We start from the raw sequence: 13411 nt of genomic DNA, 5'->3' as shown, positions 1-13411 counted from the left end.
GGGAGCGGGCAGATCTGCCTCCTCGGGGCAGCCCCACAAACACCATGGGGCAAGGAACGGGGTGCAACACGCAGAAGCAGCAGGCTGGACTATCAGCAAGCTAAGCCAAACCGCTGAGGTGGGGAAGCCAAGCCTCCCCTCTCCCGCTCAGCAGCCACCATCCCCACCGAGGTCTCCTCCTGGCTGTGAGAAGCCACAGCTTCCCAGGCACTTCCAATGGGAAAATCCGTGGAGCTGAGGGGGAAACGTTCCACGCAGTGCAGCCGCCTCCTGACCCCGCTCCGCACGGCAACCTACACCTTGCAGTCAGCACCAAAATCAGCCCAGGGTTAAGCGCTTAATCATCACAGGTGCTGAGCACCCTGGGGAGAGAGCCTCAAACACCTCGCGGGGTGCAGCCTCCACCTCCCTCCTCTCCAGCAGAAATACAAATTCAAAAATAAAAGCAGGAAGAGAGTTTAGGAGGAGCGCTTTATCTGAGTTAAAGTTGGAGCGGACTGTAAACTCCCACTGGACATCTAGATTTACACACTTTGGATGAAACTGTAAATTGAATATTAAACACACATTTTTATCAAAACTTATTTCTCCCAGAGAAGGCTGAGGACTGCCTGTTTATTTTTTTAATCTGATTCGCTATGTTTACAAGTGGTAGGAAAGCTGGTTGTATCAGCCGCTCCATCTTTTCAGTTCTATTCAAGTGACTTTGATTTTGTTTTTCTAACACCACTAAGAAAACTATAATGCAAAAAAAAAAAAAAAATCAATAATCTGTGAAAAGACTTTCTGAAATCCATCAACCAAGTTGTATCCATAATTGCTTCCCTGGCTTATCAAAAAAAGGCTCATTTGCATTATCTGTTATCTTTAGATACCCATCCTGGTCTTATAAACAGAGTTATCAATCCCGTTCAGAGGCCGGTCCAGAAATTGAAGTTTTCTATAAAGGGAATTAGCTATAAACAAGCCCGAGGCAATTTTCTTTGACAGCCAATGGTAAACCATAGGAAGTAACTTTAATAGTGATTTACAGTTCTTCTCTGGTTTCCATCCAACTTTTCCTTCTTGTGCTTCTGTTCCATCCAAAAAGGAATTTTTCAGATGTTCTAATTTCCTATTCAAGATGCAATCAATCCCAACTCTAGGTGTGTCTAATCCAATTTTTACGGTATGTTCATGGGCCAGCACCAGAGAAAAAGAACTCTCTTTTTATTTTCTTTCAATTGCCTCTGCTGCAATCACAAGACTTGTCATCTCCTGGTGTGAAATGCACAACAGTAGAAGAGAGAGTGAAGGAGATTTGAGAGAGAGAGAGAGAAATGAGCCAACCTACCAAAAAGAAAGGGGAAAAGAGATACACAAAAATAACATTAACATTTTTGAATTATCCTACATACTGAAAGATTCAATTTACCAGAATAATTAATTAACTCAAGATTTTTAAAGCCTGTGCAGAGTTTTTACCTTCCTCATTTAAATCACAATATGCTGTTAGAAGAGGGATATTTAGGAACAGACTCCAGCTTCACACCACCCATCTTCCTCATCTATACCACAAAGAAGTCCGATTCAAGTCCTATACCGCTTGCTCACACACACCACCCTTATGTGCACGAGTAAACCCCACTGCCCCACCTCCCACACCACCGAGAGTCAGAGGACTGCTCCTCCTTTACAAACAAAAGATCTTTTCTCTTAACATGTTAACATACGTTCTGGCTAACTCTGAGATTTCAAGAGATGTACATTTTAAATCTTTTTTTTCAATCTCTAATTAGAATATATCTCTAAGCCACTGACACACACAGTGGATGTTAACGTGCATCACAGGCACAGCAAAGAAATTACAAGCAGGGGTATGGTTCCTCTCTGGGTAAACTACAGCAAATTAAGGTAAAGGAACCAAAAACCCACTGACAAGAGAGACCTACGTGGATTTAAATCTGTGAGAGCTGCTGCAGAAGAACAGAGGAGAATTGCACCTGAGAGTTTAGCAATTAATAAGTATCCCCTGTATCAACACAGACCAATAAAAATTGTTCCCTTTTACATTAAGGAAAAATACATTTATAACTCCTACCATGAAGCCTGTACACCCTCCTATTCCTTTTCTCTATGTACGCATACACATATACATGGAGGGCATATATATATATGTGTGTGTATGTATATATATATATATATATGTGCATGGGTTATTTTTCCCCTGGTTGAAAGCTACCCTAATGGGTAGGCACTAATGGATTTGAAGTGATAAGGAAAAGGCGGACATGCAAAATGCTCCAGAACTTCTGTTCCTAATCAATCACCAGAGATCAGTGACATCATTCAAGCCTTTGATCAGAGCTCCCCTTTCAAGCTTAAAAAGGGGGATAGATTGACCCACACCAGCGGAGGGACTGAAGAAACACCTAGGATACAATTCACAGTGAAATATGAGAAGTCACCGGCATCCCTCTTCAGAAAAACTATCCCTTCCCACCTTCCTCAAGGAATACAGCGTGCATTCCAGAGCAACCAAGCACAAACAACAGATTTGTCTCTTTCCCCAATAATTAGGAAACAGCCAGGGAAACAACACATCTCAAAATCCTTTCAGGTTTTATTTTCAAAGCCTGCACATGCATTTTATCCTGAGCAGGCGGTTTATTATGTCTACTTGCATTTAAAAATCTTCTCAAGTCCATTAGTACAAAAAAAAATAATTTATATTTCCAAAATGCCTGAGCAGCTTTAACAACTAAAGGCTGAAGTCCACTTTTAAAGAAGAAATAATTTTCAGGAGGACCAGCATCATGGCAAACATTCGTTACACTTAGCACCGGCCTTTGTCCACGTCAGGGCATTCAGAGAGTTCAGATCACTAATCCCACTTCAGCTAAAATTGAGCTCCATTGTTTCTCAGTTCATCTGAGTTTCCATGGCACTTACTAGGACTTAAGTGTTATTTACTTAGTGCGGTTTGTTAAAAATGAAAAACAATAACGAAGTCTTAACGTGAGCATCAGGTTTGCTTTTTTTTTTTTTTTCCTTTTTACTTTCAAAAAGCTCAAGATGCAGCAAGCATTTTACAGTCTCAGAGACTTCTTCTGTCTAAAAATCTTCAAGAAAAGCAAAGTTGAAAATAGACCTGAAATCATTCACTTCATTGTTTTGGCTTGGTTTTCCCCCATCTGTATTCTTAAAAAATCTAATTGAGCTTCCTGAACAGCAGCAAAAATGTAGTTTATTATCTCCCTCATCAGGTGATCAATGATTTCATTAATAAGACAGATAACAAAACTGTCATATCATCGACACAGTTATGAAAGATGATCCTGGCTTCTTGCTCCATTTTCCAAGGTCTGGGATTCTCTGTGGCAGCTCTGAGTCCATTCAATATTTTCCACAGACAGAGAAAAGTGAAAATCCATTTTGAAACCAATTTCAATTAGGATCCAGAAGCTGTTATCACAGGTGTCGCAGAATGGGCCCGTAAGTGGAAATGTCGCCTATCCATTCTGAAATGAAACCTTATCAGGGGCTACGAAGATGGCTGAGGACAGCCTATCTGTAAATTACTTTTCGTCCTGTGTTAACTCAACCCTAGTTCTGTCATATGGAATTCTTTCCAGCCCCTCGTAATAATCTAATGACTAACTAGGCGCTGCACCAAAACGGCTTTTATTCTGCTCGGGCTTCCCCTGCCGAACAGGGCTGCAAATGCAAATAACCGGAGGCGGCCAGGCGAGCCGACGTATTTAGCAATATCATTTAAAGCTCTCATAGTTTATTATGGGGAAGTAAGGGGCTTGCATTCTGAGGCCTGTCTCCACCCATTGCATTCCTGGTGATTTTTCAATTGCAAACTCCAAGGCCCAGTTATTTCATTAATTCAGCACCCAAGTAGTGAGGCTTTTCTCTCACATCTTTCAGTCTCCTTTTAGCAAATTATCCCATGACGGAGGATTTATTCAGTCAAAGACCTCGGACTTTGAGAGGCAACAAAAGAATCAAGAGACTTTCTGGTCCACCTGCCTGGCGAATGATGAGGCAGGGTAAAGCCTCCCCTAGAGAAACCAATCAAACCATTGTGTGGCACAGTCAGACCTTTTCAACTGTCAAGCCAGGAGAGCAGGAAAAGAGATGAAAGAACTCAGGATGAAGCTACCATTTACAGAACCATGTGGGAATGGTCTCCGAAGATTTAATAATTGGGATGGAACTCAACTTTCTGAAAACTAAAAGAAAGAACAAAAAAAAAAAAAAAAAAAAAAAGGGAGAGCAGAGAAAGGAGAGAAAGAAGGAAAGAAAAGAAAAAGACCAGGAAGGAGGACGGGAATACAATACTGGTCAGGCCCAGAAGGAACTTTTCTACAAAATCCTCTGTTGTTATGTATGAACCCCTGCGCTGGAAAAGAAGAGAAAAGCAAGTACATGACGGGGCCAGAGAGAGAGGAGAGGGCAAGAGAGAGAGAACATACAGTTCCTAATACTAACCTAAGTTTCAGCAATTTATTGTCTCATCTTAGGAAAAACTCCCATCAGTACAAAACTGTTCTATTAAGCAGAAAAAAAAATCCCCTTAGTCTGGGATATCTGGGTACATTTTCAACCTATTGCACGTGTGGGACTTAAGTTTTCACATTTCCACTTGGCTGCATGTGGAACATGCATGAAAAGTTATACTAAATGCATGGAAACCAGCATATTTTAAGCGGTTGGCATGTGCAAAGAATGTGTACACATAGCTCCTGTGTAGCAAGACTCCAACTGATTGCAGGCACAAGATTAGGAGCTGCTTTTTGATAATCTGACCCATAAAGCTTACGAATTTGGAAATCATCTGAACAAAACCCAGTATTTCCTGCATACTTCTCTTTTCCAAAGTGCCTCTGCACACTTGAAATACGCATTCATCTGTAGGTCCAGATCACATTTAAAAGCAAATCAACATTTTTCTGAATTGCCAGCCTTACGAACAAAAATAGAATCTGCAAATTAAATTGTGACCACTTGCAGTATACATCAAAGGCAAAGACTTTTAATGGGAAATAAAAAAAACGCAGCAATAAAATCCATCCCATTCACTCTTAGTTGGGATGGCAAAAGAATGCATCTCCCTCCCCTCCCACCCTCACCCCAAAATAATGAGATATGGCTTGGAAAGAATACAGAGAACGTAGTTTTAAAACAGTACCTTCTTTACATAATCACATACCATACCTTAAGCACACTTCTCCCACTTATTGGCATATGTATTTAGGAAAAAATTCTATGTAAGAAGAGGCTAAGGTTTTATACCTTCTGGAAAAGAAAAAATAAAAAAAAAAGGGGGGGGAGCGAGGGAGGTAAAGGCAAACATACAGAGCAGGGATATAATCAAATGCAACATTGACGCCTGATTATTTCCTTTTAACTGGAGACAGATACAAAATAGAAAACATCTAGAAGAGAAAAGACTAATGCCATTTGAAAACCTGTGAAGTAATTTAATTACTTCAACTGCCTTAATTTACACAGCTCAGATCATAAAGCCAAATACCATGCCTGCCAGAGGGATTGCCTGGTTTTAAGTCAGTCAGAAGGATTTTCAAAAATTCTTATTTACTTTAAGAAGAAGATCTATCCCGTGTAGCTCCTTCACTTGCAGATTCCCAAGTCCAGTCTTTTTTCAGGACCCAGGAAAACCCTCTGGATGAGAGAGGTTTCCTACCTTTATTTTTTAGCGCCCTTCCCATCCTCCCCAGCCGCGTGGCACCCATGTGTTTGCTGACACCCGTTTCTGGCAGCTGGGAGGAAGGTGCCATCACTTGGAGCAGCAGTGCTGCTGCAGAGCCTTGCCACGCTGCCGTGCAGCCTCTCCACTTCAGTGGCACGGGCTGGCACAGCGGTGCAAGGTCATGAGGAGGCCCTTTCTCTTTTAGGGTATCTTCCCCAGAGACCGGGATTTAACGTTAGTGAGCCCTTTTCTGGAAGGCTAACAATATCACTGAAGCTTCAGCTGCCAGGAGCCTTCTTCCTACTAAAAATCAAACCTCTTGGTTACTCCCCCTCCCCAGTACTGTCGGCTACAGCCTGAATTTTTTAAGGTCTGATTGATACTGGACTCCTGCAAAGAACGAGCTATTGAGCATGGTACCGTTGCCATACTGTAGAGACCCATTTAAAACCTTTTTATTATTATCATCAATTCTTACTCCATTTCAAAACCCAGGTAAAATGTTAAGATGGTTGCTTGGGTGTTTTGGGGTTGTTTTTTGTTTGTTTGTTTTTCAGGAAAAAAAAATCCCCAGTGTATAATTCCCTAAATTTAACCTCCACCCTGTACAGGTGGCAAGCTTCTGCTGCTAACTAATGTTTTCTCCCGATTCCACTTCGTGTTATCCAGCAGGATGTTAAGTCATTACTTACTGATTACAGTGATTGCAGGGATAAGCCACTCAATCATCTCTTTCTGGAACTTGCAAAGGGATACAGGAGGATTGACATTTAATATCCCTTATGCTATTAACCACTGCAAGGAGGGGAGAGAAGGGGGGGAAAAAAGGAGGGAAATCTAGGCAGAATTAATGAAGCAATACTGTATTGCACTTGCAGATCATTGGCTTTAGAGCAGGGTAAAGGTAGGGCTGGCTCACTGACAAACTACACTAGAAAATAGTATCAGGCAGAACGAGTTATTACAGTTTACAATAAACCCTAACTTGACAACTGAAATTTTATTAGTAAGCTTAAAGGATCACGTGTGCGTTACTCCGAATGAACACATATTTAATCAGCTACTCACGTCAGATTACAATATACCAAGACTAGCAGTCCCCACTTAATTACAACCAATATTTTTGCTTCAAATACTTCCAAGCACCAGGAGAGACTATGCTCCCCCGCGATAGGTACTTCTTTTTAGTTTATCCTCTTAGGACCTGGCCACAATGATTAGAACAGAAGGGTAAGGAAAACCTTACAAGTTCAGGTCTTTGTCCTTACTTTTCTGCACTACCACATGTGACCATTCTAGCCTTACTTCTCATGCTGCTGTATGCCACCGTTACAGATAAGAATTACTTGCAATATTTGCCTTGCTGAAAAACAAAACCTCCAGAAAAACCTACAAATTGAAGTCATCACTTCCAATATCTAATACTACAGGATGTTTCCTCCTTGACCTGAAAATGAGAAGTGAAGAGGGCCCCTCCATCCCGTTTGATTTCAGGAGAAGAGGAGGGCATCTCCTGATCATTTTGTAGAATGAGGTCTCATATATAATCAATTCAGGACTCAATTTGCAGGCCGCTAAAATAGTACAATGTTTCTTGATACCTAACAACCTCTTTTGAACCCTGACCTCTCAACGGGACCCTGTGCACATCAGTCCAACGAGGGGGCCAAAAACGGGTATTATGATTAACACCTACTTTATGGTGAGCTTGAAAGCAAGCAGCAGGACAACCACCTGAAAGTTTAAACAGGAAACGTGACTCTTACTGGGTTGCAGACTGCTGAACACTTCCCACATTCACCCTGAAAGAACTTCTAGGAAAAACAAAAAAGGAGACCCAGATGAAGCTGGCTTTTCTTCTGAAAGAATCAAAGTGGATGCATGAACTTCCTCTCATTTATTCATCTATCAAGCTTGGTTTTAAGTTACATCATCATTAAGATAATAATTTCTGCTTTCTATCACTTTAAAGTATGTTCTCAATAACTATCTGATCCTGATAAAGGTAGTCAAGTCCACAACCTACATACGTTTATAATTAGCTTTTTTTTTTAAAGGCAGAGTAATAGGTTAATAAGCAATATCAGATTACACTGGAACAAGCTCATGGGTCAAAAACTAGACAAAACACATCAAACTGAAAATAAGTGCTTGCCTGTCAGACACTGAAGGAGTCCCTATACAATAACTGCATTGTTTTAATGCAACATTAAAAACATCAGTTTAGAGCCAAAATGTGCAAAAGAGGAAAGCATTTTAGTCATCAACAAAATTCACAAGCCAAACAGTAAATAAATCAGGGTTGGACACGGTATTACAATCTCCTAATGGTCTCCAAGCAATGCTGCAAAGTGCAGCTTTCCCTTGTAAAAGTATTAATTCAGCCCTCACAGAAATTTTCAGTACTTTTTAGAAAATAAAGCGAAAAAAATTAATTATATCCACGCTACGGATCAAGTGAAAAAAAAATAAATTGCATATAGCTGAGGGCTGTGTTAGGTTAGCGTGTGGTTTTTTTGGTCAGTGCCTCTTAGGAAGTACTCTAACAATAAATCTGATTCACCTACAAAGCAGAGCATAGAGTGGAAGCAGCCAGCCTGGTAAAGCACTCAAGCAACTGCCTAATTGTAAACATGCAAATACCCACATTAGGGCCAACAGAGCTACTCCTGTGCCTAAACCGAGGCGTTCGCTTGAGTACTTGCTGGACTGGAGCTCAAGACTTTACTGCAATGCTGGGACTCAGGAGGACTGGCAATTCCCCGTGCCGGGGTGCAGGAGGGTACTGCACAGGCGTGGGCAGCACGGCTGCGCAGGCAGGGGAGCGAGCAGTTTTCTGCTCCAGCACTGCAGTGCTCAGCCTGACGTATCGACTTAGCGTGCTGCTGATCTCAGCGACAGCTCATATGCCAGGCTGCAAGAGGAGCAGGCACGCTGCTCGCCCTGCCAGCCCTGGAGCTCGCCAGCAGAGCAGCATGGAGGAGCAGCCGAGAACAAACCTCCCCGTCAATGTTCATTACACTTCAGCAAGGCAGGTCACCATGTGGACTCCTGCAATGTTTACAGCATCTACCTCAAGATTTCTTTTTATTCCTGGGATTACTTGAAATTACAGGAGCTACTGTATTATCCAACAGAGGTCTAGCAAGGCAGGTTTCGTGACCTGAAATGCCAGGTGAAGGCTCTCCAAGGGGAGCACAGAACTAATTTTAATGAGTTTATCAATGGATACTTGTCTTCAGAAAGCCATTCCTTGCACAATTTGACAGAAACCTATGTGTGCATGCAGCAACTTTCAGGATGATGACCTAAATCCATGCACTGACATGGTAGGGAACAGGGTCTTACTGCTTCATCTCCAGAAAAGTGGCAGGGATGTGCCTGTGAGAAGACAAGGCCTGACAACACAACACCGCGGTAGCAACGTGGTCTGGGATGCTGGCCTCATTATTCCAATGTAATACCAGTGACATACCCTAGCCCAAACTTTTTATTCATACAGCCTTCTGTGAATTAACGTCTCCGTTAGCAGTTTTCTTTAGCAGCCTTCCCCCACATGGATATTAGCCTAGCAGTAAATATAGCAGTCAAACAAAGGAGGAGTAAAAGGAACAATTTGCAAAGAAATGTGTCCTAGCAAACTGCGTTCAGTTTGGTTGGGATACACAAGATGAAACATAAAGGAGAAAAAAATCAAAAGCCTGCAAAATTAATTCAAAACAAAGCAAGAGTGATCCCAAATTACAAAGTCCCACTGGGGATCAAAGTGCACCGATGATTTTTGTTAGTTATCACAATTTTTTATTTTTTTTACTTTTTTGACCACGTGGATTTTAAAAGAAGTTTTAATTTGCTCCAGCACTAAGACCTTCGCCACATGTTTCGGCCTGGAGCACATTTTAATGGCTTAGTTATAAATCCCTGAAATTAGGGGTTTATAATGGAAACACAGGCAGGCCCTTATCTAACACAGTGCAAGCATCTTAGCAATACAGTCAGTTTGTAGTTAGGTGAGTGTAGCAGAAGTCTTCTGTGTATTAAGTAATGACAGGAACTCAGCAGAAGTGGCTAACATTAAAACTACAGCCTGTGCTTGCTTATTTTTTGAGTTTACAGTGCAGGTGGTACCATCCAAGGGGCACCCACAAGTCTGGGCCTCGTAACTTGCACTGCATAGTTAGGGTTAACACATGAGCTGCCCTTCCAGGTCACCTTTTCCACTTTCTTTCCCTTGCACCTAGGTATACACCAGGCTCTTCAATTGCACATCATATGATTTAAAAGTTTTCCACACTCAATATACATTTTAACATAGATTCCGCTATACTGGGTGTGTTACTCACTTTTGGGAGCTGTTGAAAAGAATGGCATTTTCTTTGTTTCTTCATGATTGAAAGCTTTGCATATACCCCGTAACTTACAGCTTTCAATCTATTTATGATCCAGGTTCTGACTCCTTCAGAAGACAGCAGAGCTACTGAGAAAATATTAGTTTCTACATCACACCTCCAACAGAAGTCACTCAAGAACATGTTACGCTGCAAACTTTGCCAATTAATGTGTCGTGCAGAAGGAGAGAAGCACTGATATTAGGCATGCTTAGGAGGTGATATCGGTATGATAGGCCGATGTTGCTCTGCAATGACAGCAGTCTTCTGACAAAACCAGCAAGGATCATTCTACCTTTTTGTTATTTTTAAGGGTACCTTACCTTGTTTAACAGAGCATTCAAATGCAAATCACAACCATTTAACATTACCACAGCCCTCTGCAAAAAAGAGCCACTGAATCAACAAAAGCTGCAGGTTTTGTAGGAGTGGCGTCTTATACCAACTGATGACGTTCCTGTAGTAATGCTCATACCAGCATGAAAGAACAAAAGATGCAAATGCGATGCGAGCTCCAGCTTTCATGCAAAATTGGTCCTTGTAACCAAAATTCATTATCACGACAATCACATCTACAAGAAGCAAAACTTTAAAACATTGCAACAGTAGAACTCATGTTTAAGTTCCTAAACTTTTGGTATGAGTATTTTTTTTTGGTACATGCTCCATGGAGCCTCTACACTAAAAGGAAATTTTTCATATCCAGGAAGGAATGGAATTTTTTATCCCTTTGAAGCCCAAGCCTATATCTCTGGAAAGTGGTCTGCTTGGTTATACATGAAGGTTGGTTAGAAACCCAAACTTAGGAGATCCTGATGACTTCCCTAAATACAAAGACTAGCAAGACCCAGTCCTTACCCTCTGAAAACAAAGGTCACTGTCATTACCTTAACAAATGCAGCCTCAGGCCCCAGGATGTGTACTATGTTAGCATCTCATTCCATTAATAGGAAACAATACCAATGTCAAAAATTTCTAGGCATTCATTAGTCTTAGAATAATTCCAGCCCTTGGGAGTTTGATGCCCCTGGCGTGCAGTAATACACCACCTAGATGAAGCAGGTAGTTAAGAACTAGTATTACCATTAAAGCTGATAGGTAGAATAGAGAGAGCAAATTATTTGACCACAGGGTAAATCGGTGTCAGAATTAGGCAAAAACATCTTGAAGGCTTTATTTTTAGCCCTCTAAATCTAAATGTTTAATGATAATGTTAAAGCTAGCCCAAACAGTCAGAGGTATGTGCCAATATCAAGTCTGTGTACAAAAGCCTGACACATCAAAGAATACATATACATGTTTAAGTGCATGTCCGTTTGAAAACTTGGGCCAATGTGGAAAATCCTATTATCAAAAAAAAAAAACCCAAAAAACCAATGGGGAGCTCTTCAGCTAATGTGAACCACTGTAATTCTATTGACAGCAACGGATCTGTGCTGACTTACACCAGCTGAGGATCTAATTTCATATGCCTTAAAAAACTGATGCAACTTTTTCCATAGCTGCTCAAGAGTTTCTATACTCTCGTGGGGATCATCTCCAACTAGTAGGTCAGCAGGTGCTGAGTTTGCTTTGAATCTGAAGTCCAGTCACACAGAAGGATACTGGGACATGTGCCATATAATTTTTACTGACCCACATTGATCCCCCTCTAGTATGGCTGTAGGCTTCATGTATTTTCTGCTTTAGTCTAGTGGGAGACACATGTTTCTTTAAGAAAGCAGAAACCTTTCTTCAATATATCAAAGTGAGAACCTGACCTGGACCCCAAGCCCAGATGAGTGAGCATGATGGAAGCAGAAAGGGTGAACAGAAAATGTTTAGCCAGGAGTACAGCAGGACTCCAAAATATGCAGAAAGACATCTTCTGGATTTAGTCATTATTAGACTGATTTGCAAAAACCAACAATCTGCAGCTATCCAAAATCCACAGGTCTAAACTCTGCCCACACCTTTTCAAGCTATTTTCTTTCCTAATGCAAAGGGACTTTTGTATTAGCATGGACCAATACACTCAGCCCTCCTCTTACACTGAACAATGAAAGGGCCAGGGCTGGGATTACCCACTCTCCAGAGAGGCAGAGAATATGTAGAATTGTCAAGTGAGGTAATCTCTGGGGAGAATTAAACAAACTACTCCAGTTTTGCCAATCTACAAGCTGTACATTCACAACTTTGAAATGAATTCACGGGAGGATACACTCTTCTCTTGATGTTTTGTCCCTGGCCATTAAAGAAATTTGGGTAGGTGGGGGCAGCCCTTTGCAAGGAGAAAGTTTATTTGTAAAAGAAGAGAAGAAAAAAACCTTTGCCATTAATTTTGACAGAGCTACTTCTGCCTCTTTTGTAATAACTAATTATCTAACTCGTGTAAAAGATTTTAATGGCCAAATGCAAAGCACTCACAAGCCCTGCCAGGCTAATCAAGACAATTTCGAAAACACCAAAAACAGGAACTTCCTATAATAAATAACTTAGCACATTTACATCTCAAATTAGAACATCTGGAAGAAAAAGACTACACCTGATGCCAAAACAGGCCTTATTGTATCCTACCACTTTCCACCACCACCACCCCGCCTTGTTAGTTTTCTTTAGCCTTTCCTTAGAACAAACACTAATCCAGGTGCAAATGCTCAATTCACAAGGAATGCAGTGAACATAAAATTACTGTAGGTTTGGCTGCTAGTAAATCCCTGCTGTTACTCACCATTGGAAGTTGTGCTGGAGGCAACAGCTTTCTCACTGACATCTGTTCGACTGGAGCATTTCACGATGGAATTCTCCACTTTTTTCTTCTCCGTCGTGGTAGAGCTATGGGACTGCGCCTCCATGGTGACTTCTCATTACTTCAGCTCTCCTTGTACTAATACCTGAATGCAACAAGAGAGACATAAACTTTAAATAGTATGTGAACCCCTCACCTGAAGAAGAGCCTGCAGCACAACTGAATTAGCAGTCCACAGACCATTTCTGGATGCCCATCAATTCATGTTTGCATGCATGAATTCCTGAGGAATTTAAGGAAACGGGAACACCCAAAATAAGTATGTTTGCCTTTAGAGAGAATCAGCATCCCAAACCACTATGCTGCTTGATGGGTAGGTTCATTTTTTTCAAGACGGTAGGGTTTTAATGGTCCCAGGGGGGAAAAGCCAGTATTTTTCTCCTATGTCCAGAACACTCCGGAACAACGCAAAAAAAAAATCAAGACTTCATGTTCACTATAGAAGCCAAATATTTAAATTTCAACATTCACGCTACCCGAATACACTGCAGCAAGAATTATCCTGTCTATCTCTACACCTTGTCCTACTCGTGT

General features: G+C 41.3%; 1 protein-coding gene across 2 annotated transcripts in view; it reads right to left on the bottom strand.

Annotated features, from left to right (window-relative positions):
* The window catches only part of GLI3 (GLI family zinc finger 3), a 211385-nt gene that overhangs the window by 183582 nt on the left and 14392 nt on the right, over positions 1 to 13411 (bottom strand). For both annotated transcript variants that reach the window (XM_064443852.1, XM_064443853.1), the window contains exon 2: positions 12800 to 12962. In XM_064443852.1, coding sequence (XP_064299922.1) covers positions 12800 to 12923 — 124 coding nt within the window. In that variant the 5' untranslated portion in view covers positions 12924 to 12962. The remainder of the gene's footprint in view (positions 1 to 12799; positions 12963 to 13411) is intronic.

The sequence above is a fragment of the Phalacrocorax carbo genome, chromosome 2 (genome assembly GCF_963921805.1).
Source record: "Phalacrocorax carbo chromosome 2, bPhaCar2.1, whole genome shotgun sequence".
NCBI lineage: Eukaryota > Metazoa > Chordata > Aves > Suliformes > Phalacrocoracidae > Phalacrocorax > Phalacrocorax carbo.
This window is presented reverse-complemented; position numbering and strand designations above follow the sequence as displayed.